General features: G+C 38.9%; 1 protein-coding gene across 2 annotated transcripts in view; it reads right to left on the bottom strand.

The window, feature by feature from the left end:
• Positions 1-988: 988 nt before the first annotated feature.
• Positions 989-25,046, bottom strand: part of CNIH3 (cornichon family AMPA receptor auxiliary protein 3) — a gene marked incomplete at both ends in the record, with an annotated part of 51,085 nt that continues 27,027 nt past the window's right edge. Inside the window, 4 exons of one of the 2 annotated variants that reach the window (XM_080342320.1) lie at positions 989-1,016; positions 3,029-3,172; positions 5,603-5,715; positions 23,694-23,741. In XM_080342320.1, coding sequence (XP_080198446.1) covers positions 989-1,016; positions 3,029-3,172; positions 5,603-5,715; positions 23,694-23,741 — 333 coding nt within the window. The remainder of the gene's footprint in view (positions 1,017-3,028; positions 3,173-5,602; positions 5,716-23,693; positions 23,742-25,046) is intronic. The other variant, XM_080342321.1, reaches the window with a different exon arrangement.

Raw genomic sequence — 25,046 nt, 5'->3', positions numbered from 1 at the left:
TAAAATTTAAAAATGTTTAAATTATTAAAAAAACAAACATCTTTCAATACAAACCCCATACAAGACAAAAACATTTTGTGCATTCATTTCAGCTCAAATTTGACAGCAGAAATAAAGCTGCAAAACAAAATTACAGACCACGATTAGCTGGCCCAGTATCCAGCATTGTTATCCAGTTATCCAGCATTGTGATGAATATAATACCTATACTACAATCTTTCTTAATCTACATAGCTTTTACCTATTTTTGCAGTCAGAGGAACATGGTTCTCTTAAGTGCCTGGCACTATTAGGTCAAGGCCAAAGTATTTGTAACTATTACTGTATGTTATTGATGCATCACAAATTAAGTACAGAAATATACTGGATGTTCACCTACAGGAATAGCATATCATTAGAAAACAGCAACTGCAAATTCTTTTGTTATTATTGTTATGGGTGGAAAAAAAAATCAACACTGAAGCAATTCCACAAGATCCAACATCCACGTTTGATTAGTATCATATGAATATCCCTGCAGAACAGCCGCACTTCTTATCTGAACTCCAGTCGGTGCCCATTTTTCATGTAAGATGATCTTGCCCTCTGCTTCCTCAGTCCGGAACTGTCATTAAGAAATTTTGCTCCCTGGAAGACAGTAGGGGCTATAGTTTATAATGAATCCACTTATCCGAGCAGCATTATCCCTGAAGAAGTGAATAGTTCTGTGGTGTGGCCCACCTTGTTGCCTTTTTCTTTTTTCTGTGTTTGGGTTTTGAAAGTCAGTTTTTGCAACGCACTGAGAAACAGGAGATAAACACAGTTAAGTGAGACATTCTGCCATCGTATTCTGCTGGTTCTTGCTAAGTCTCTCTTTCACGTACTTTATTTACTTCTTGGGATCAAAGTTTTCATCTCCTTGCCTTTTTGTTAATCACGCATCACTTGGCTCACCCGTCCTTGCACTTCCAGCCTTTGTTGTTGTCAGTCTTTAATGATGATCTTTCAGTTAAGAGCTCACTAAAGTGTAGATCATGCTGAATGTAAAAGAAAAACACAATATGAAACTATTCTTTCGAGGCACACAGAGCACTTAGATTTTTAGAACCCTTTACTGTCTGTTCCTCAGGTCTGACTGTAACCCTGTGCTTTCCTCTGCATTCTTTCCATCTCTCTAAAGTATCTTAATTATGATATATTCAAGATGGGTATCAAAAAGCACTCAAGAAATAACACATTTATTATCGACATCCTACTGCACCACAAGCTGTGTTTGAGCTTATTAAACTGCAGTCTGATGTCTGAATTTGAACAGTGAAGGAACAAAATTATTTTGCTTCAGCATGTTTGATTTTTAAAACTTCAACTAGCAGCTCTTGGCAGGGCAGGCAAGGTTTGCCATGAAACTGCATTATTTTGCTTCCTTTGGAGAAAACTCCATGCAGTAGAAAAAACATAAAATGCAGACACCAGCTGGAGTGAATCCACGTATATTAAATGCAGCTGTGGAAAGCAAAGAAATGACAGTATATTGCCACAGCTCTGTTTTACAGCAACTCCAATTCTGACAACACCCAGGAAACTACAGGAAAAGTGAATGTAATTAATACAATTTTATTTAGCACCAGGCAGTGGATTTTTGGCTTATGGCCACATTTTAGAATGAAGCAGGGCTCAGAGGAAGCTGCACAACAGTAGAGTCCCAGTAGAAACGCTAGACCACACTACGTAGCTGACTTTGACAGGGTCTTTTAGCCAACACAAAAACGTGGGGTTACAAATGCTCCTCTCTCCAGCCATGCCTTGCCATCTCCCCTTGCACTACAAACCGAGCTTGTCTAGCGTAACTGCCGCTCTTTCCACTCTCGCCCCTGTGAAGAGGAGTGGTGAACAAAGGCACTCAGCCCAAACCCACAAAGCTACTGGATGCTAAACTCCTGCTCAGATTCATCCATCTCATGGTGAGCTGAGCGCCTACCAGCTTCTGTGAGTCTGGGTCCTTCTACTTTCTTTCTCCCTCTCATGTATGCAGACACAGGCGCATACACACGAGGAAAAAAAAGCTTTGATGTCAATAGTATTTAGAATTAATATTGCAAAACATCAGCCTGTAGCAATGATTCCTCAAGACATGAGGAACAACAGAATAGATAACAGACCAATGATCAAAGGAGAAGTAACATTTATCTTCTTCCACTGCATACAAACCTGCCTTGCAGAGGGATTACGGCATGCAAGGCTGGCTTGAAGAGGCTCTCTGTGCAAATACATTATGGAAGAAGGAGCAGAAGAAATCAGTCATAAAACAGCATCTCCATTCAAAGTCTGTTAACCTTTGTTGTTACGATGTGATTACAGGGGTGACTAAAAGCGTAAGGGTTGCGCCAAGGCCTTACCTTCAATATGATATTCATATATTTGTGCACTGGGCATTTGCAACTGTGCACTAAGGACATTTGACAGCTGAAAGGAGCAAGGGGGACAACACACAACTGGGGTGTTTATCTTCAAGCATGTACTTAAAACAGGGGTTTGAACCATGCACAGGCTTACACCACCATGAAAGAGAGGTTGTAGGAATGACTACAGGCATGGTATACCCCAGGTTCCTACCAACTATCTACCTACCCATTTACTTACCACCTTGAGCATCATATACATTGGCAGCTGTAGTATTTTTCTTATGATTCCTTTGAATCATAAGAAAAAAAAGTCAGCTGGTATAACACAATAGAAATTGATCCTAAACTTTTACAGTAAAATTTTTATTTTATGTAATGTCATTATAACATATGCTATTTCACCCATCCTAGAAAACTATGGAGGAGCAAACATTCTTTTTCCTTGGTTTGGCTCTGGCACTTAATATTCTGTATTGAGGTGTCAGTAGATATAAGGACATGCTTCTGTAAGTGGGCATGCTTCCCTGAATCAAGATCAGAAGCATGTTTGGTAAGACTAAGGAAACCAGTCAGTTGGTTCCAGTAATTCCGAAAATACAAATTCACATGTCAAATGTCTATTTCCTTAGTGAAATGACCAGACTTACCAGTACAGATAGTAGAAGAATGAAAGGAGATAGAAAGCTAGCTTACACCAGGCCTCTTTTTGACAGTAACTCAAGGTATCTGCATTCATGACTGCAGGTGGATCATATGCTAGCTCTGAACTATCTGCTGGGCAACGAAAATATCTGAAAGAGCAGGAGAAGACATCTGGAATGACTCTGTAACATTCTGTATTAAATATGTGCAGATACACACCCTCCCAATAACCAGCCCTTTTTCAAGTCTCTGGCTTACTCACTAATAACGTACATATCGTGAGTGACAATGTGTGGCAGCTTGTGATCACAGCATGGAGGAAAGATTAATGGGCTTTAACTGCATCTACACAACTGATTTCAGACATCATGACATGATGAAAGATGACAGTCTCAACTAACTGATAGTTCAATTCCTTCAACTCTCAAAAGTAAAAAAGTCAATATGGAGTAATATAAGAGCTGTCTGACTAATGTTTTCTACCTGTAGCACTGCTCAAAAATTTATCATGCAAATAATTTTTAATTTGCAAGTGTTTTTCTTCTTACGTAGGAGAAATTTCTAGTTACTCTCAGCAGTGACTGGATGTTCGAGAAAATCCTGACAAAGGAACTATTTTTATTTATTGGCAAAGGAGCTTTTACAAAAGTAACCAAACAAAAAAGAGGTCCTCAGCAAAGTTAATGAGCTGCTTGAAGATCAGCACAAATCAGATGAAATATTGTTATTTCTGTTGCTTTGAAACAGTAATGTAACCACTGAAGATTGCTGGGATTGCTTACAGATAGATAGACAAACAAACAGATATATATAAAACCCCCAAAGGAAGTTATTCACAACAAACTTTGAAAGTAAATGTTGTCATAGTAACTTTGACTTCCTCCCTTCCAATATTAGTCACATACACTTACAATCTCTGATAACATTACAAATTATTTTACAGAGACCACCGGTGAGACCTTGCTTAATTATCTTCATTGGAATGAAGATATTACACAGTATCTTCCACTGGTTTCATGCAGAACCTTTCACAATTAACTCAAATCAGTCTGTGGTTAAGCCAGCAGAAATTATGAAGCAATTATAGCAAAGCGTATGGAGAACCATGGGAACAAAGACAGTCAAAAGTTCTCTCCAAAGGTTTATATAATTATTTAGAATCTGACCATTTTCACCTTGGACATGAAACACAACATAAAAAAGACCCAACCAACCAACAACCAAAAAAACCAAAACCAAACAACCAAACAAAAACCCCACAACTTTTAAAACCAGTATTATTGTCACACTTGGGTTGTTAAACCTTAGTAAAACAGCACCATTTTAATTGCACCTGACAAACTGGGAGAAAAGCACTTGCAGATTCATTCCATTTAGCTTTCTGAGAACTATACTGGCAGTTCAACTTCTGAATAATACACTTTATCATATGAATCTGCATTGCTACCAAGCTTTTGCAGAAAATAGTGTAAAAAAGCTATAACTTTTTAGTTTCTAGTTGAGATAATGGTCTTGCCTTCTCTACAGATTTACTCTTCAGGCTACTTCACAACAGGAGCTATCTGCTGTGATATGTATCTTTGTAACGCAAAGAAACCCTGACAGACAAAAGTCATCCTTCAGAAACATTGTGCAAATGCAAAACGTGCCAAGACTTCAGACCGACAGCCACAAAAACTGGTGTCTCTTGGTTATCTCCAGAGGCAACAGAAGGCTGATCCTCCACCTGAATGGAAAGGAAGATGCAGCAGCAGCTGCTCTGCCTGGCCAGAACACATTAAAGCTGCTCAGCAGCAGGTCTTATGTGATCAGCTCTGAAAGCCCCTCCATGAGCATAAACAAGTATCAGAGATCCAGACTGGAAACACTCCCCACTTTTTCACATGGGTAGTGTGAAGACAACTTCATCTACTGCAATCTCTACTCCAAGAGTCTCTAAGAGAAATTTCCCCTGCAGAACAGAAATTCTGCACTGTATAGCACAAATAACTTATTTTACGCTGAAAAAAAACCAAACAAAACCAAATATAAAGCTGCCTATGAAGATGAGAAGCAAAATTCTGTCAATTTGTCTAGTCTCTGTTTCACAACTCTGATGGAAAGGATTCCTTGCTAGGGCTGTAAGCAATAGGTACAAGATCTTTCAGATATGAACTGTTTTACAACTCCCTATCTGTGAAGCACTTAGAGCCGCACTAAGTTCCACTTCCAAATTCCAGCCTATTTAATCTCCGAGTTTTTATTCAGTTGTGGTGAGTGCATCCTGATATCTTTCGGAATATTTATCTAAGTTAGTAGACGGAAGCCACATTTATATTATTATGTGTTTTCTTTACCTGTTCTAAGTGTTCACTAAAAATTACCTTTTGGGGTTTTTTTTTTTTTGTTTTTTTGGGGTGTTTTTGGTTTTTGGTTTTGTTTTTCCCTCCTGGAAATGTAAGTTTCAGCTGCTTATAGCAAAAGTGTGTAGGCAAAAGATATTCAGCCAGACTCCAATCACTGCACTTCATACAATCTGCCTGTGTGCTGAGTTGGCAAATAAGGCTAATAAGCAGTCAGCATATAAAAGACAGACTTACCTCCAGAAGTGATAAAAAAGCAAAGGAACGTTTAACCCCAGTGTGAGCCACTCTTGAGCACACAAAAACATTATGCAGAAAAGACTATGGATAGAGTACTCCGGCAACACCAGCTAAAAAGAAAGGAACAGAAATAACAGATGTCAGTGAAAAGCCTCTTAGATTTTAGTCACCTAAGCAATTTTGCAGAAAAGAAACCACCTCTGCAAGTCTCCTGGGTGTCTGTGTCTGTCCCCAGACATGTCTCAGCTGACAGACAGCCTGGCTATGAGCAATGAGCACAAGATGCAGTGCCAAATTTGGCCAGGTTCTAACCACGGCTGTACTCCAGGTGTTTGCTGAGAGGAACAGGACAGATCACTTACTGTCTTAGCTGGCGCTGGAGATTTCTGTCTACAAAATGTAGATTATATTACCGCCTCCCTCACAGAAGCATTGTGAGAATAAATGAATGTCTGTAGAAGAGTTCTTAAAGAACAAAGTGTCATTCCTGATGCACTTGGAAAGGAAGTAATAAAGCTATTACTAAAGCTTCACTTCTATATTGGAGGAGCAAACTTGGAAAAACATAAGGCTGCTTATACCATTTTGCTATGTTACATACACCCTAAAGAGATCAAATCCATTACTAAGTCAACGTTGTGAGACAAAACCCACAAAAGCAGGAAACTCACTTCCTTAGCAAATCCATGGCTCCCCACACTTCTTGTTTCAGATTCTTTCTATTAAAAGAGAAAGTGAGTGGGCAGCTGGCAGAAGCAGAAATTTGTGTGATGTTGATTCAGAGCAGTTATTTCTAAAGGCGTTTTGCTTTTTTCACTGCTTTCCCATTTCTTGGCTGGTTTTCTTCTCCTGTTTTCTTGCAATGCCTTTTCTCAGAAATCTCTATTTCTTTTCTTTATTCAAGACATAGAATAGATTTATTTTCAGCAGTACATACTTCTCAAAGGTAGAAAACCCCCCACACAGTTCACCTGTATCCCTCACTGCATCTTGGAGCTACATCAACCAAAGTCAAACCACAAAAAGCATTTGAGGGGATCCTTTTGATATAAGTTCATTTTCATCTATCAAATAATTAGAGAGGGCCCTATTTTTAAAAACAACATAAAACCTACCACACAGCTACTCCCAATGCCCACAATGCAGCTGTGTTGCAATGAATTCCATCTTCTTGATTCTGGAAGTCTTTCCAGCTCACATGGAATCTATTTTTTTCTTGAAGTAGTTAACATATTTTGATCTCTCTGTGTCTACACCTTCAACTTAAACATTCTCAAAAGTTTATCTTATGTGGTGACAAATCATGATACAATTACATAGCTCAGATTCCAGATGGTACTTATTTACCACTGCTGGATTTTCTTTTATTTTTAGAATCTGACTTACAACATGACTATAACCTTTCCCCAAAGAATGATTCATCTTCATAACAAATTGCTAACAAGAAAGGCCTTCATGATGTACATCTACCTACTAAACATCACAAAACTTAAACACATTCATTATCACCTATTTGATTTCTGATTCCAATAGAATCCACAAACTTAGCAATAACACAGCCCTGGTGCCTGATCAGTGGGTTGGCTGGTAATAACAGGGGGGGAAACCCATGGTGAAAATTTATGCAGAGCTTAAAAAACAACAACAAAAAAAATCTGCTGTGAACTTAGAAAGGAAACAAAGGAAGCAGCGGACTCTCAGAAACAAACTCACTTTCCAGCCACAGGTTTCGGTGTAAATTAAATCTACCTATGCTTTTGATAGAACAACAAATAGGTCATTTATGTTTCTTACACCCTTTTCTTGGAGTGATATTTTCCTGTGGACATAAATAAATAAAGGATCAGTGATGATCACAGTTTCTGAAGGAAATTCATGCAAAGAAGCAAACAGAGCCCAGCTTGCAAAGCCAATTACAGTTTATATTCAGGCGATTTACCTAAGAGACCAAATCTAAAAGTAGCTGAGAGCATCGAAAGCATGAAGTGTAGAAAGGCACTAACAGCAAGGCTTGCGAGGAAAAGTAAACTCAACAGCTGAATAACTTAAAAGTAATGCTGCCTCAGTTCTTGGCTGTAAGAATCATCCTGCACTTGGACACAATGTCCTCTGAAACCAATGGAAACTTTCAATCAACTTGAGCAAACATGGGATTCGGCTCCTGGGGAGAAGAAAGCTGATTGAGAAACAAGTAACAGTCAATCCTTGTTGTTCCTGCTGACGTGCTCAACTGCAATAGCAACTTCTGTGGAACAGAGAGCTGTGTGAGAGGAACTAAACCATGGTCTTTACTTCATTTCTGGAAGAGCATATGCATCCATCAGATGGTAAACTTGTTAGGATATAAACAGTATACTTCTATTTTGAACCAGGAACACCCTGATTCAGATAATGACTTCTGTTTTCTCATGCAGCTCAAAATGAAGTCTCGAGATGGTTATGGAACACAGACTTGAAGGAGAAACTGGCAAAGCAATACAAATCTTAAAGGCGGAACTTGGTCACTTTGAGTTTCAAGCTAACGAATGGGATAGCAAATTTATCACCAGAAATTTTGCTGACTGACATTTACCAGTGGAAAATCCGAGGAAAGACTGAAAAAGAAGTCAGCTTCTAGATCAAAATGCTGCTAATCAGAAACATATTTTGATATAACATAACCAAGAGAAAGAAACTACCATACCTTTTAAAATTTTGCTCTGATACATATATGTGATATCCATATTAGCAAATATACACAATCGATCATTTGCATTTAAAATGTAAAAATTTTAGGTAGCTATCATGCTCCTATCATTACCTTCTCATCATAAACATTCAGTACATACTCATACAAAGTAGTACATACATACATGCGCATGTAGATAGATTCCTCCCATCTAATACCAAAGAAAATAAGGGAAGCTTTGCTGTGTGAAGACATGTGGGTTTGACTGAACTAAAGCATGGGAAAACAAGCACTGAAGCTAATCACCTGTCAGCAGCTTTTTTTGTGCTTATAGGGATACAAAGACCTCTGTAGATTGCAACTGCAGAAGGGCATCTCTTGGGAAGCTCAGTCCTAAATAATTTTATTCTGTTCCCTATTTCCTAAATATATTCTGTTGTTCTTATACAAAAGATAAACTCATCTTTTTTTTTTCTGTCAGTACTTTTCTGCCTTATTCTGTTTATTACTTATAGATACCTCCTTCTCAAATGTAATTTTCCTTTTACAGAACATTATATCATTTTTACATGGAACAACTCTTACAGTTTGTCTCACCACTGAACAGAGCACAAAACATCTCACAGAAAACAAAGCTGGGAAGATATTACAGCAGAAATAGGAATCTCCCTTCTTCGGTGCTATTATATCCTCCTGCTTAGAAAATCAGCTGTAATAAGTGAATCAAACTGTTTTCCTGGTTAAGCCACTGAAATGCCAAGACCTCATGCTTCTGTCCAGCACTTTGCTTAGGACGAGTACACCTGAGTGCTACACAATAATAGTAATTCTCACAGAATTGCTGTTTATTTCCCAAAAAGACTCTGAGTCGACATCAGTTTCCAACTGTGCATGTCAAAGACTCCACACTGTAACCACAGATTTCACACCATACCCAGAAATTGCCAACCATTACACACTCTTCCCTTCCCAGGATTCCTGAAAGTCTTCATTACACTGACAGTGGCCAAGACCAGTTCCCTTCCTAATGCCTGCCTTCTCCTCCCACCCATGGCAGAAAAACACTGAAGTGGAGGTTGAACCTCCTTTATGTAAAAAGTTGTTCACCTTACAAATACACAAGGCAACACAAGGGCAAGTGCTGGATTTTGCACTTAGGACACTGCAACCCTGGCTGTACATACAGACTGGGGATTGAGATGCTGGGGAGCAGCTCCATGAAGAGGGATCTGGGGGTTCTGGTCAAACATGAGCCAACAGTGTGCCCTGGCAGCCAAGAGAGCAACCATGTTCTAGGGTGCACCAAGCACAGCATGGCCAGCCGAGCAGGGAGGTGGTTGTCCCGCTCTGCTCTGCACGGGTGCAGCCACACCTGGAGCTCCGTGTGCAGGTCTGGATGCCATAGTATAAAAAGGATATAAAGCTACTGGAGAGTGTCCAGAAGAGTGCTATTAAGTCAGTGAAGGGTTTGGAGGGGAAGGAAACAGAGGAGACCTCATGGTGGCTGCAGCTTCCTCACAAGGGGAGGAGGAGGGGCAGGTGCTGATCTCTTCTCTCTGGTGAGCAATGACAGAACCCAAGGGAATGGCACAAAGATGTGCTAGGAGAGGTTTAGATTGGACATCAGGAAAAGGTTCTTCACCTAGAAGGTGGTGGAGCACTGGAACAGGCTCCCCAGGGAGGTGTCACGGCCTCAAGCCTGACAGTGTTCAAGAAGAGACTGGACAGCACCCTCAGACACATGGTGTGAGCTGTGGGGTTGTCACATGCAGGGACAGGAGTTGGACTCGATGATCCTTGTGGGTCCCTTCCAACTCAGGACATTCTATGATTCTATGACAAGAAACTGAATGCACCACACATACGCTTAATCACTCCAGGGCCCCAAATTAGGCCTGATCTAAGTGTACACGGCTTTACCGCAGTGGTTAATGCTGCTGCACCTACTTCCACTAAAAGACAGCTGCAGCTTGCCACTATGGTGCTCACTTTGCTGCTTTTTTCCACCATATCCCATGCTAAAGCTGAAATGTATGATTTTTCTTCATCGGTAGCAGTAAAAGAGAGGACAGAAACGTACCCAAGTTTTTCAGAACACAAGAGTTATTTTAATTACACTTTAAAAGCCATCTTAACAGTGTCTGCCAGAGCTCACCTGGGTTACTGAGGAGTGCCAGCTGCTGAATTAAAGACATTGAGAGACCACAGGGAGATGATTATTTAATGACTCTGAAATTCTGCTAATTGAACAACATAGACTACAAAAGTCAGAAATGTAGTCCAAGCAAATGAAAAAAAAAAAGGCAAGCAGAAACACAGGAAAATAGCAGTAGCACGTGCATTAGCCCAGATGATGCACATATGTGCAATGTGTGTACATTGAAACAAAACAAAATCTTATCTGCTGTTGCACAAACCAAAGAAGAAGGGCCAACTCTTTATAACTTAAATACACAGACCATACATGCTAATATTTTCAACAGTTTTAAATATACCGCTTGCATTGATCAAACACATGAAACACTTCAAATTTACTGCCAAAATATAGGAAGGCTTCCGACTTATATTTTCTAGTGAATCCTTCTAATTCACTTTACATTATTTGAGTCACTAGACTTCCAAAACCTCCTCTGAAACACTGCCCTAGAGCCCAATACAATGCTATAACAATAAATATACTAAGGTTTTTCAGTCCAAATTTTCAGTTCCTATTTCTTTCAGTTCTCCTGTTAAAATCCACACTTGTTTGTGTCTCTGCAGGCTCTGTTCTGAAGCTGCTTATAGCAATCACTTAGAAATTCAGTTGTGTAGTTAAAATGGTTATAACAAACCTATCACCAAAACATCCTAAGTAATACAAAACCGTGTTACGCAAATCAACAGAAATATTTCGCAATTTGCTATGCAGAAGTATGCAACTAGCTGAAAAGAAAATGGCTGGAAAATGGATTCCAGATCATCAAAAGAACAATCTGCAGCTGAACCTACTAAGTTCACATAAACAGCTATACATTTTATCTGAGAGGAATGGTGCACACATGCAAGACTCTATGTTATGGACCAAATGCAGAGCAGAAACAAAAGAAAGGATATAACATCTGTGTTTTCACCCCTCCACCTTTCTGGATCACAATAATAAAGTGAAGCAGCACAAAGCCGATGCTTTGTAAAGGAAATTTCATTATTCTAATATACTATTGGAATTTCTTTAAATGGTATCAAGTGGATGTGAACATAAGTCACTCCACAGCACAAATACCAGACAATGCTATGAAGAACACAAAGAACCTAATTATCATTCTCACAAAGCATTCTGTATCCATCTGTAACACAGTACCAGGTCTAATATTAAAATACAGGATTTCTGGATGTTCTTTCCATCTCAGCTACTAAACACGCCTATATTTAGGCCTATCATTTCACTTCTTATTGTCTCATTTTTGCCTTCTGCAACATGGGGATATTTAAAATCTACAGATTCCACTGGAGATAGTTTATGACTAGAATTTTTAAGCTTTGTCATAATATAAATAATAACTTGAACAAGAGTGACAGAGGAAGATCGGGTCTTCATGGGACATTAGTCAAGAATATCTATAAATATTCCTATATTGCATAGAGTATGAAAGGTCATAAAAGCCAACAGGTAAAGAGGTTATGAAACATATTTAAAAAAAGGCTTTTCCACTATAAGGCTTGCACAGCACCACCACAATTCAAAAAGTGCCCCGTCCTTGGAAGGCATGTCATTAAGGCAGATGTGCTGTGATCTTACAAGTGCATCTCCTCTGCTAGCTGTTCTTTTCTACTCAGCGGGGATCAGGAGATACCTTCACAACCTTTCTTTTTTTAACTTTAATTCAGAACCGGTAACAGAAGCTGGGTTAGGAACCCTGGAGCGTGAACTTCTCTCATTTTCCCAACACTGACACGGAACAGACACTTTCTTGCCCTACCTCACTATTGTGTTTCAGCCACAACCAGCCAGGACACCCCGCAGCTGGGTTATTCCAAGAGCTCATGCCATCTTTGTTTGCTCTCCCAAAACTGGGGAGAATGACAATTAGTACCACAGCTGTTCGTTAGGATCTCAAAAACCAGCCCCTCATTTCCCAGGCAGGTCTGTGAATGCAGAAATCTCAGTGATCATTAAAATTAAGTTCAGCCATCTGCACGGCACAGGAAGGGCCCTCAGGCCTTCTCCCAGGGGTCTGCCCAAGACTGACAGTTTCATAAATGCTGAAAACTAAGTGTTCACTAAAGGGCTTTTTCTGTATCTGGCATGTGAAGATTGTTAGTCTGCGGGAGCAGATTTGGTACAGCGCAGACAAACCCTGCCCTGCTATTCTAACAGCTTTATTGAAAACATCAGCATCTAAATGCAAGGGAGGACATTTAACTCCCAGCAGAAGCAATTGTCATCCATATAACAGGTATGATGTAAAATCATTGCACTCTATTTTTAGGTATTGCATTGCTTTTTGTAATTGCATAGTGGCTTTATGGGGTCTGATACTGACTTAAATCCACAATGAACATTCTGTTAAACACAACAGTGATGTTTGATTTAACCCCAGTTTCTTTAGGTTTATTAAAATGTAAATATTTACTTTATTGCATATCAAATCAGAGCAAATACAGTCCATTAGCAAGTCAAATTTTGCCAGTATCTTCAACATAGTGCTGAGGAACAGATGCATAAATTACATTACCCCAAGCAGCTGAGAAGTACACTGCTCTCAGGGGTACGTTACAGGCAGCAGTTACTCAAATACATTTTTGCTCCTTCTTCAGCCTTATTCTGCTTTTACTTGTCATGTTCTGGCACTGTAAGGACATACATTTACATATCCTCCAGAATAATACTGGACGAAGCTGAATTGTGAGGCAAGAGGTCATCTATTACAGGGTAACAGTTTGTTTGCCACTCTCATTATTGAATAAACATTTAAAATATTAAATTAATAGCAAAATGCAGTTGGTTAACCTGGAATAGTTTCATGATTAATAATATTATGAAGACCCATATATATCTCCCTTCAAAAGATATTTCAGTTTCCATCAGGCATCACATTGGCGAATCGTCCATTCTCCCTAGAGTAACAAGGGGGTAAGGACCAAGCTGTGACTGAATCACAAGTTTGAATTCTTCTCTCTTGCACTAGTTTTGTAACTTTTCCACTTACGATCTACTCCTGCTTTGAACACCTGTGCAGGCACAGCAGGATACATCTTTTAATTATGCTTAGGTAAGCACACAGACATCCTTAGGTAATGATTGCTAAAAATAACAATTGTTATGTTCTAACTTTTGAAAAGTGCTGATTTCAGGAACTTGTGAATTTGGCTAAAAATAGTGCTGGTACAATACACATAACAAATGCACATCGGTAGTGAATTAATTGCCTGCCAGAAATACTAGACTTTCTCTATGTTCTTTAGTCCTATCTTAAGGACTTTCTTTCCAGATAGGGTACTGTATACAAGGAAAGGACGAAAGGGATTATGTTCAATACTTTTATTGCAATAGCAATACCTATCTAGTAAATATGAATCTGATATATTTACAATAAAATAAAAAGTGTGACAAGAAACACACTATCTCTAGTCAAGTAATATTTATGGGATTATTTGGACACAAAGTATAAATACTGCCAGCTCTTTGGTCCCAGTTCTACTTACAGTTCTGCAAAGCAGCTACTGTGCCAATTTCCACTCTTTACGATGAAATTAAAAGTATGTGGGTGTGGGTGCCCTGGAGACTGAGTGAATAGGGCACACACCCATTTTATCTCATTCTACACTTCATAGATGATAAATATAACAAGAGACTAGGCATAGAAGACTTAAGAGAGGAAAGGAGAGAAGCTTTTAGATTACCTGTAGCGAATTTCCTATCAGACTACAAAAGAGGAAAAGGTGCCTGAGAAACCAAGGTACTGAAGGCCTAAGTTTTGCCTATATTGCAAATTCATTGGAAAATTCAGGAAAAATCCTTATGTCCCTCATGTTTCCAGATGCAAACAAAACCTCTATCAAGTGTGAATCACTACCAACATGTTAACTTCATCCTCTTTAAGGCAAGCTGCAGAAAACAAACTAATATAGAGGTGGTGAAAGTCTAAAATAGTTCAGTTAAAAATATTTTACTTGTTTTTCCTATATCCTCACTTTCTCTGTTGAGCTACATTCCTCTTTCTTTCATTTGTGCAACTTAAGGACAGCCCCACTATTTATATGAAGAGCAGATTTTAAATATATGTCATGCCTCTTTTGACTAACAAGAGATTCTGTACCAAAGCTGTCTAAAAATAACCCAGCCATAAGTCATGATTTCCATAAACTAAAAGTTGTATACTGATACATTTTTAGCTAACTTCAAATTTCATCCTTAGAGTGTAAAAGGTTACTCGTTGCTAATATAAAAATACTTTGTTAGAGACACTCTGAAGGCCAGAAGAAAGTTGGCTTTATCATCTAATACCAGTTTAGCAGTATCTTTCAAATAAGTAGTGAAAACCACACCAGTTACATGTCTCTTGCACACACTCACAGGGGACTTATATTAAATTAGTTTTATGCAAGATATTGTATTGACAGTCCAAATCCTAACCCACAGAATCCACACAGCATGGCAAGCTTACATCCTACAAAATCTACAGATCTAATTAGCACTTTAGAAAGAGCAATATCCTTTATTCCAGTGCCTGCATGCAAACTCTAGAATTTCTTCTGCGGCAGCTTAGGAGCTAATTATGTGTGCGTATGTCTAGCAGGGGGGTGTAGCTCATACTCACTACAATGTTGATGAGATCTATCTCATCATATTGTCTATGTTTATTAGTATTGCTGTAGAGCAAGTATCACAAGACTAAGCATACAACATTTTACTGCCAACAGTCATAAATTGGACTACGGTAGTCTGAGTCTGATTCCAGATCGGGCTGGATTTGAACTGCTGCTGCAGAGATGAAAGACTACATGCAGTTATTAACTCAATGATCCATCAACACCCCTCCAAACAACAAACATTTTAACTTCAACTAAAACTAAGAGATTCAAACTATGCTTGCTAATAAGAAAACTAAGCAGCTCTCTGCAAACTAGATTTCCATCATCAGATCAGCTGCGCAGCCTTTCCTTTCCTGTCACATACATGTCTTGTGAGTGTAAAAAAATGCTCTTCATATTTCTTACCATGTTTTTTCGTTGTTTTGTTTGTTTGTTTGTTTGTTTTCTGTAGCACCTGGCACAATAAGGTTTTATTCTTTACCTGAGTCTGGAAGCACTGCAATAACACCAACACTAATATAACAGAAAAGGAGAGCCAAGTCTTGCTGAAAGGAATCTCAGGCTGAAGCACAATAGCGCCTTTAAAAGATCAAAGTATCCAACTAAGGAAATAAAAAAAGAATGCAAAATTCAATCAGTGGCCAAACATAGGACAGCAGAATATCCAACTAATCACAACAAAATCAGATTTGCTCCTGTATTATATTTTCTTCCAGAAAGAAGACAAATAGAACATCCTAAAACCATCCATTTGAATTTACTGAAGACACCTTTAAAATGTGAAGATTTTTCATATGATAATGTTAATTCAGAATATCACCATAATCCAAATAACCGATCTTATGTTTAAACCCCTAAAAAAAAAAAAAAAAAAAAGGATTACTGAACAACTGTTTCATATTCCTATTGTCTATCAGGCTAGTTAATAGAAAGCTCAGACCTTGATAAAACTAGAGGTAAAACCGCAATCTGATCAAAAGGCACCCCAAATTCTTGGAAATAAGTGCCAGCCACCTTCGTTCATGACACAGTCCTCTCCCAGTAACAGCCAGACACGAAGGGAAGGAAACGATTTTACACAGAGTAAAGCCTTAGCAGCTCAAGTGAACTGCTACAAAGTCGTGAGCTGAATTGTCTAATCAAAAACTTGTATTTCTTCCCCTCGTTGTACAAGCTTCTGTATTGCATTGGGTCACAAGGAGAAAGAGTCTTGAATAACTACCTGGGTACCTGCAGTATGTTTTCTATCTACATAGTTCTATATTAATTCTTCAGAAGTTATCCACATTGCCTTTTGATTAGGGTTTTTGCTGCTAGTCACTTGGTAGGAAAGGTCTCCTGATAGAATTCCTGCTGCCCAGATGATTAGTCAAAACTCAGGGGTTTCATCATATAGATGAGGTATGAAAAGAGAGAGCATTAGATATATCAAGAAATACAACATGTGCTCAGAAAACAGTAACAACTATGAACCCTTTGGTCTCTAATGAGAGTGGACAAAGCTCATGTGCTCCCTCATTGTAACAATCGCTGTTAGAGGGAAAAATGTCACATGGTGTCATTTTTTGTTCCCTTTTCATCTTTGTGACAAAAGCATTTTATCAGAACTGTGGATACATCACCCTCTTTGTCCTGCAAGGTGGAATATCACTGCTATTCCACAGTCCAAAAATACCTTTTGACTAGACTAAAAATTCTGCTTTTCTCTCAGATAACACAATCACCTAAACTTCAAAGACAAAATGTTGACTGCTGGTTAGGAGGTGCTGAATATAATGCATACCACAAATCTGGTATGTATTTACCTTGCAGACTTATCCCTCTAGTATGGCTATGCTGCAACATTTTCTGTCAAGTCTAACTTAATGAGGAATTAAAACATCTTTACTGAGGTTGTAAAAATATATGTAGCACTGCAAAAAGTAAAACTATTACTGCTGTTCCCAGTTCTACAACAAACTCATTTTCTTATTGCTATAGTTTCTGCCTATGAGATTTTTCAACTCCAGGAAGAATGATTCCTTCTTACATATGGATGGATATGCACCAGTTTAAAAATTCCTTGTGATTATACACCACATTTGCTAAATTTGCTTATATAACATTACATTAAGCTTTTTAATGAACTATGCTATAGGCTTACAGAAGTACTCTGCTAATGACTGTCAGCCTGCAGACTGAGTAAAAGAATGTCATGCATCTATAAATCCCTAAATCCATGACAAAGCAATCAACTGACATATCAAGAAACACACACTTAAAATCCAACACATTATCTCAGGCTTTCCAGTGACTATGAGGCAGAACAACAGAAGGAAGTTATCATCATCATAACCCTCAAACGTGAACGGTCTATGAAATCAGCTACTGTGACACCTGACACTCTTCAAAAGGATATGTCCACTGTAGCTGCTACATGCAGAGAATGGCGGGAGCTACTGGTAGGGGAAGGTCTGGAATCTAATAAGGTCCAAGTATAAAATTATTTCATCTGGCAGTTACTCTAGTGCATATTGGTCAGTCTCCTTCATCCAAAATATGCAGGAAGGAAACTGTCAGATGAATAAGGATAAACAAGGAAAGATGGGGCTACTCTTTAACAATGCTGACTTCCCATAATATTTATTTACACGTAAAGTAGAGTCACCTTCATACTCAGAAAATACTGTTTTCATTTGCTATTAAGCAAGAATATACCGTGAGTTTTTTCCAAGCTTTGAGTATGTGCATTCAACACTGACAAACAGGCATGACACAGACACAGGATCATACCTTCCTTGGTGTGGTGATTGCAACCACTCTGCTTTTCTGGGTCACACCTGACTACCAGGGCAGTCAGGCACAGTTTGGGGAAAACAATTCCAATTGTGCGAGTGCAGTGAGATGGAGCACTGAGGCACCTCCCAAGTTCTCGTAGCTCCGCTGAGAACAATTCCCCATTGTGTAACTGCAGTGAAGGTGGGAAAACTTGAGGCACAAGTGTGGTGAGCCAAGACACGAAGGCACAACCCTTCATACTCTTGGAACTCCTGCTGTATGGGAACAGACCCCCTTTCTGCCTGGGAAAGGTAGCAATCACCAGTCACTTTTGACAGTTTGGTACAGGTGCTACCTGGGACTCAGCCTGAACAAAATGGTACCAGAACGATATGATCTAGAGAGCTCTGGATGCTGTCAGAATATTACCTCATCTTAAGAGTGGCTACAATGGAAAAATACTGGCTAAAGTCAACAACCTCATGACCCTACAAAAAGTGATTCTAAAGTGAGGCCCTCTGAGCTCTCCTGGGTCACAGTGGATGTGACTCAGCATCTCCCTCTGAGGTGGGACGTCCCTCAGAGACATCTCATGATGAACTGATGCCACAAAGCCACAACTGAGAATGGACTTCGTGAGTTTCAACAAATCACCCATTCAGAAATGATGATGCATTAAAGTGAGCAATTTGCTTAAATCGAAACAGAAATTTAATAGGTATACCTCCACATATATTCCACACACATATGCACAAAAAGCCATAGGTTTGTGTGTGTGAATATATTCAAATATCCATGGATTAATGTGAGCAAGTATGTGTGTGTTTATAGATTTGTATGTAAGCTTTTAATCATATACCTCTGTGTCTATATGTAAGTGATATAACTTTCTCTTTTATATGTACAGTATGACCCTTGGTATCATCAAATCTGTAATCGAGTTGTTGTTTTAATATCCAGAAATCCCACTGAATTGTTTTAAATAATTTTGTTAATCAGCTGTTGATTAAGCATTATTAGAAATCATATATTAAACTTGTGATCTACCTTAAGAAATCCTAAATTGTTGCTAAATCAAACCTGTGTAACATTCCATTCTGTGACTCTTGGAATACTCCATCTACAATTGAATCTGTGGTGTTAACCCACAGCCCTTCAAGCTTACGATTCATTACTCACGCATATGAACTACTTTCATACACACAAGTAATTTTGGTGGGGTTTTTTACAGAACATTTAAACACAGAAGCATACCAAAACAAAATCGGATGGAGACACTCAGGTGTCTGGAATTATGTATTAAGCTCACTAGGTTTCACATTTTATTTACGTATCTCAGTCTGAATGGATTGTCTTCTGTAACTGCTATTTAAGGGAGCATTGGTTTTGGTTATTTACCAAAATCTGTAAATACATTAAAACATAACTGTGATGTGTATTAGGGTATATACTATGGAATATAAATTTAAAAGATAGATGTATTTTATTTTTGCAGAGCAGAAAAACCAGAATTGAATGTGGTAAATACCAGAACTATTGAGTACAGAATAAATTTCCATCACTGCTACCACAGATCCAGCTCCACTGGAAACCACAGCAACAGAAGTCCTAAAACATCCCAAGCATTGGCAACCATCAGCCTCCTAACTAAAACATTAAAACTTCCTTCAAAAAAGATTAGGTGAACAGGTTTTGTTTTATTTTTTTTTTAAACACCCCAGCTTCTGATTTACAATCTACTGTTGCTACCACTCGTACTGGAGTGTTGAACTGGCTAAGTTTGGTTATTCAAAAGCTGTCCCTGCAGGGTTTTTGTTTGCATATTTGTTTGTATTTTTCAAGACAGTTCAAGTTCATCCGGAACATCTTTGATATTAATGTTACCTTGCCTGCGGTTAGATTTCTTGCTGAATTTGCTCTCTTCCAATCATCCCTTCAGGACTTGCAAAAAAAACCCAAACAAATAAAATCAAGAGAAAGGATTGAGCTTTGGTACAATATTTTCTTCCACTTGCAGTTTTATGAATTTTATGCCTAACTTAATCAAAGTGCTCCACGACAGTAGGAAAATGAAGAAAAGTCTGTCTTTTATCTACCTCAATTCCCTCCCTCGCAGGTAAATTCCATTTCCAGTTTTGCTGTTCATAAATCAATCTTTCTTTAGCTTAATGGGATTTAAAAATAAAGTTGACAAAATTTACCTATATTGTTCAACACTGTTTGGCACGAACAAACTGCAGTCGGAAATACATTCACAGAGCAGGAAGTGAGTTCAATCAAGTCTCCTCCTTGGTAAGGATTTCTAAGATTAATTCAAAAATTATGACTCATAACCTAATCACAATTTAAATTTCCTCAAAGGTAAAGTAATAATATTACAGTGGTTGATTAATGAAATAGTGTTTTAATCTAGGAAATTCCTGATTGTCCTTAGTGCTAAAAATAAGTATATACACAGAAATCAATCAAGTGGATTTCTTTAAATACAACTGCAATTACAATTATATAATGTTGCTGTCATCATTAACCAAATATACTTTAATAACCCCACCAAAATATTTAATCACAAAAATCATGGTAAGCCTATATGGCATACCTCACCTATCCCACTCCTCAGCAGGACTAATGAGCCCACAAGTCTGTCCTGCAGTAGTACCTTGTACTGCTTCTACTAGTGCAAGGCAACTCGTTCACAACTGGTTGCGTGTGTGTCTGGTTGATGGTAGAGCTCAGAGGGTTGTGATCAACAGTGCAGGGTCTGGTTGGAGGCCCATAGTTAGTGGGGTTCTCCAGGGGCCAGTGTTAGGTCCAGTCCTGTTCAACCTGTTCATCAATGACCTGGATGAAGAGACTGAGTGCACCCTCAGCAAGTTTGCAGATGATACCAAACTGAGGGGAAGTGCTGACACACCAGAAGGCTGTGCTGCCATTCAGTGAGACCTGGACAGGCTGGAGGACTGTGCAGAGAAGAAACTGATGAAGTTTAACAAGAGCAAGTGTAGGGTCCTGCACCTGGGGAGGAATAACCCCAGGCCCCAGTACAGGGTAGGGGCGGACATGCTGGAAAGCAGCACTGCAGAGAAGGACTTGCGAGTTCAGATCGATAACATGTTGATGATCAGTCAACAACGTGCCCTTGTAGGCCAAGAAGGCAAATGGTATCCTGGGGTGCATTACGAAGAGTGTGACCAGCAGGTCAAGGGAGGTTATCTTCCCCTTCTACTCTGCCCTGGTGAGGCCACATCTGCAGTACTGTGTCCAGTTCTGGGCTCCCCAGTTCAAGAAGGACAAGGAATTACTGAAGGGAGTCCAGCGGTGGGCTACAAAGATGATGAGGGGCCTAGAGCACCTTTCCTATGAAAAGAGACTGAGCAAGCTTGGTCTATTCAGACTGGAGAAGAGAAGGCTGAGAGGAGATCTCGTCAATGTTTATAAATATCTCAAGGTTGGGTGTCAAGAGGATGGGACCAGACTCCTTTCAGTGGTGCCGAATGATAGGATGAAGGACAACGGGCACAGGCTGAAGCACAGGAGGTTCCATCTGAATATGAGGAGAAACTTCTTACTTTGAGGGTGCCAGAGCCCTGGAACAGGCTGCCCAGAGAGGTGGTGGAGTCTCCTCTGGAGACATTCAAGATCTGCCTGGACACATTCCTGTGTGATCTGCTCTGGGTGAACCTGCTTTAGCAGGTGGGTTGGACTGGATGATCTCCAGAGGTCCCTTCCAACTCCAACCATTCTGTGATTCTGTGTGACAGAAGCCTATCCTTATAGAAACAAAGGTAACACAGCAAAAGGAAGCACAGACTCCACAGCATTCGCCAATATTAGTGTATGTCCTATGTGAATCATGTAATGCTTGTATGACACATCCGTGGCAACACAATGGCATATTCACTAGTTTACTGAGCACACGAATGAATGCACACACATATATATACTATAAATCCCCCCAAATACACTGCTAAATGAAATTACATATCTGCATCCTGAGAGAACCTTGTTTTCTGCTAGCTTCAGAAAATCGGCCCTTCCTGTCCTTTACTTCAGGATGGAAGAGATTTGACCATGGCTATACAAAGTTCATAGCTTCTTTAGACATAATCAATCATTTTCCAGTAAACAGAAAACTTAGGCTAATCCAATTCTACAGCACCACAAAGGCACAGACCTACATGCACATGCGCTGGCACCATATATACCTGCTTCACATTATTCCTCTTCGTTTTAATGATACAGAAAAAAATTCCCCAAGCCAAACATCAGAAAGCACCTGGATGCAGAAGGATTACATCCTCCACTGTATTTTGGAAAATGTAAATAAGTTATATTATACCTGGTGGCATAACACATACCTGGTTATAGTTTGCTAATAATCTTCTCCAAATATTTTGGACTTCAAGACATGGGAAAACAGATAAGTTGTGTTTCATAGAAAGAGAAACAGACCTAAAGCCTCACGATGTTATAATGGGGGATATATTTAGTGCTTGCTGAAAGCATCCTAACTGCTATTTTCCTGTATCTCTATAGCTGGCACTCAGTTCTTCACTGTTTTTTCCAGAATTTTTGCCAACAGTGAATCCTTTATACTATATAAACTGAAGCTATTTTTAGAAATTGTCAGATTTGAAGACTACAAATCTTTGTAGTTATTCCACCTTCCTCTTCTTGCCTATAATCTTCCAATTAAAACAAACATTTCCCCAAAGAACTTTGAAGAAGAGGCTGCATTAACAAACTGTTTAAGTGAACCAGAAGCAAGCCAATCCCTTATGAATACAGAGTCTAATTAGCCAAAATGCTTCATTTTGCTGTATACAGTGGGGCTGAGGCTCAATAAAAATTAAGCACTGATGCAGGCTAGGCATTCCCATGGGGCTCGCATATATTAATACATTACCACTCACTAGTTGCTTTACATTAAAGAAACTGGGACACAGCTTGAAACTGGCTGGCTGCCTACTTGATAAAAATGGAAAGCTATTGGTGATAGGCATTTTCTCTTATTTCACATCCCTAGTGTCATAAATAGGTGAAATAAGTACCTAAATGTGGCTCCTAAACAGTCACACTCTCATAAAACCATATCTGAATCTAGTTGTTAGCTTGATTAGGATGCAGTCAGCAGTCCACACTTCAATTTTAAACTTTTTAAGCAAAAGTGCTGAATAATTTAGGTAGCTCCATTACTAGTTTGCTGAAGGCAATTTAAAGGAGCTTGAATATATAGAATAAAATCGTTTGGAACTATGATTATTTTAACTTCAACGGGGCAGAATCCAGAGAACAATTAGTGTTTCTGAAAACTCTCTTTCAAGGTACAGATGAGTAACTCAACCCTGCATTTTATCAGCTCCTTCAAAACCCTCAGAAACTGAGGCACTCAGCATCCTTCTTGGGTCAAGTTAAAATAAATGCTATATCAACTTCTCTATTCAGCCAATTAAAAACCGTACACATTAAATATGTAGCTAATAAAATGTTTAGTTTATCAAATAGTAAGCCACTATTAAAATAAAAATGGTATTTCTGAAGTCTGTACTACAACAATATCATCAGTTTATAGAGCTATAAGCACCTCAAGCTGTAACTGCAGGATGATTCACTCCCTTTGAAAAGCATGTTCCAAAATGAATGGGCAGATGCTCTGAAGTTTCAGTTTTTATCCAGAAATCCTCTATTATGTTAACTTTTTTAGTTTGTCTTACTTATTCCATACAAGGTCATCATGACTTTCACTTCTGCAGTAGAACTCAGCCTTTCATCAATGGAGGGTGAGGATCATTCAAAGAGAAAACAAATGCAGATGACCACTTGATGGCTTTAGTTCTCATAAACTTCACAAATCCTAGGCTAGTTTATGCTCACCTTTCGCAGGAGGAAGCAAATGCGCTCAATATTTCTCAGCCGCTCTCTCTGTCAAGAAAAAGTGGGGAAAAGGTGAAAGATTAACTGGTGTTATGAATTAAGACACTGTATTACAATTACAATGGGTCAAGATCAAAATTAATGTCTGCAGGGAAGCAACACACATTATTAATCTGAAACAATAGTATTCACTTCTTACCTACTGTTTGCAAGCCAAATGATTGACCCATTTCAAAGTCCCAATAAGTTATTTTTTCAATTTTACCGGGTGTAACACTATAAACTGGGGATTTCAGTCTGTGTTAGCCTTGGGCTTAGTTGTGGTAGAAGTTGTAACTTCTTTTTAAGTCAGCATTTGTGGCTCTATGCAATGGTGCCAATCTATACCACAGTGACTTGTCTGCGCATTTTCAGGTACCCAACCTCTGGACTGAAGGTAATTCTGAATGGAAAAAACAACTGCACAGCAGGTATGGGAGCCCTTCCTCTGTCACTAAGAGTATGCCCGGGCAATATGTGATATTAGAATTTAACCCATTACTGAAGAATATCTGAAATGTCCTATAAATGACGTGAAAAAACTGATGCATTCATAAATACTGGAAGTCACTCTAATCAAGCACTGTGACTAAAAAGATGCTCTAAGCTTGATTCACAGAAAGAAGTCTAAGACAAATTTTCTTTTAAATAGCTCATAATGAGAAAAATCACTAGAAAAATCAGATTTCACTCCGCATAACCCCACCACTGGAGTTACTGTGAAAGATTCTACTGCTGGTTCCAATGCAGAAGGCAGAGTGGTTTTGTTGTCCTCAGAGGACTACCTGGTAATATTTTCATTTAGACATGGAAAAAAAAATGTTCTGAATAATGACCTTTTTTAAACAGGTAATGTAACATACCAATGTGAGAAGCCAACTCTCCCTAAGCTTTTTGCTTTTCAAATGTTTTACATTTGCTCCAAGTTTGAGTTCTGATTCTGTTCTCCAAAGAAACGTCTCTTTTCCTGTCCCCAAGCTTCAGCCATTTTTTTTTTAAATAATAATTTTGGAGAGATGGTGGAAGCTTGATAGGCACCAGACAAACATTGTGCCTCTCTGTGGTATCTGTGATCTAAAACAGATTCAGAAATTTCAGACTCCTGGTTGCAAACATGAGAATGGACATGTGGATGTGCCTGTGAAGCTGCAGAAAGCTTTTTCGCCTTTAGCAGGAAGTACATGGAGAGGAAAAGATAATCCTCTTAATTCTCTTTAGAGGACAGATGCCTAACTGCAGCTGGCCTTGGAGAAGTAGGAAGTCCATCTTTGAACTGCAGGTAACAGAGGAAACCAGGAAATTTTAATTAAATTC

Source organism: Nesoenas mayeri (genome assembly GCF_963082525.1).
Source record: "Nesoenas mayeri genome assembly, chromosome: 3".
NCBI lineage: Eukaryota > Metazoa > Chordata > Aves > Columbiformes > Columbidae > Nesoenas > Nesoenas mayeri.
The sequence above is the reverse complement of the archived record's forward strand: the minus strand, read 5'-3'. Positions and strand labels throughout refer to the sequence as shown.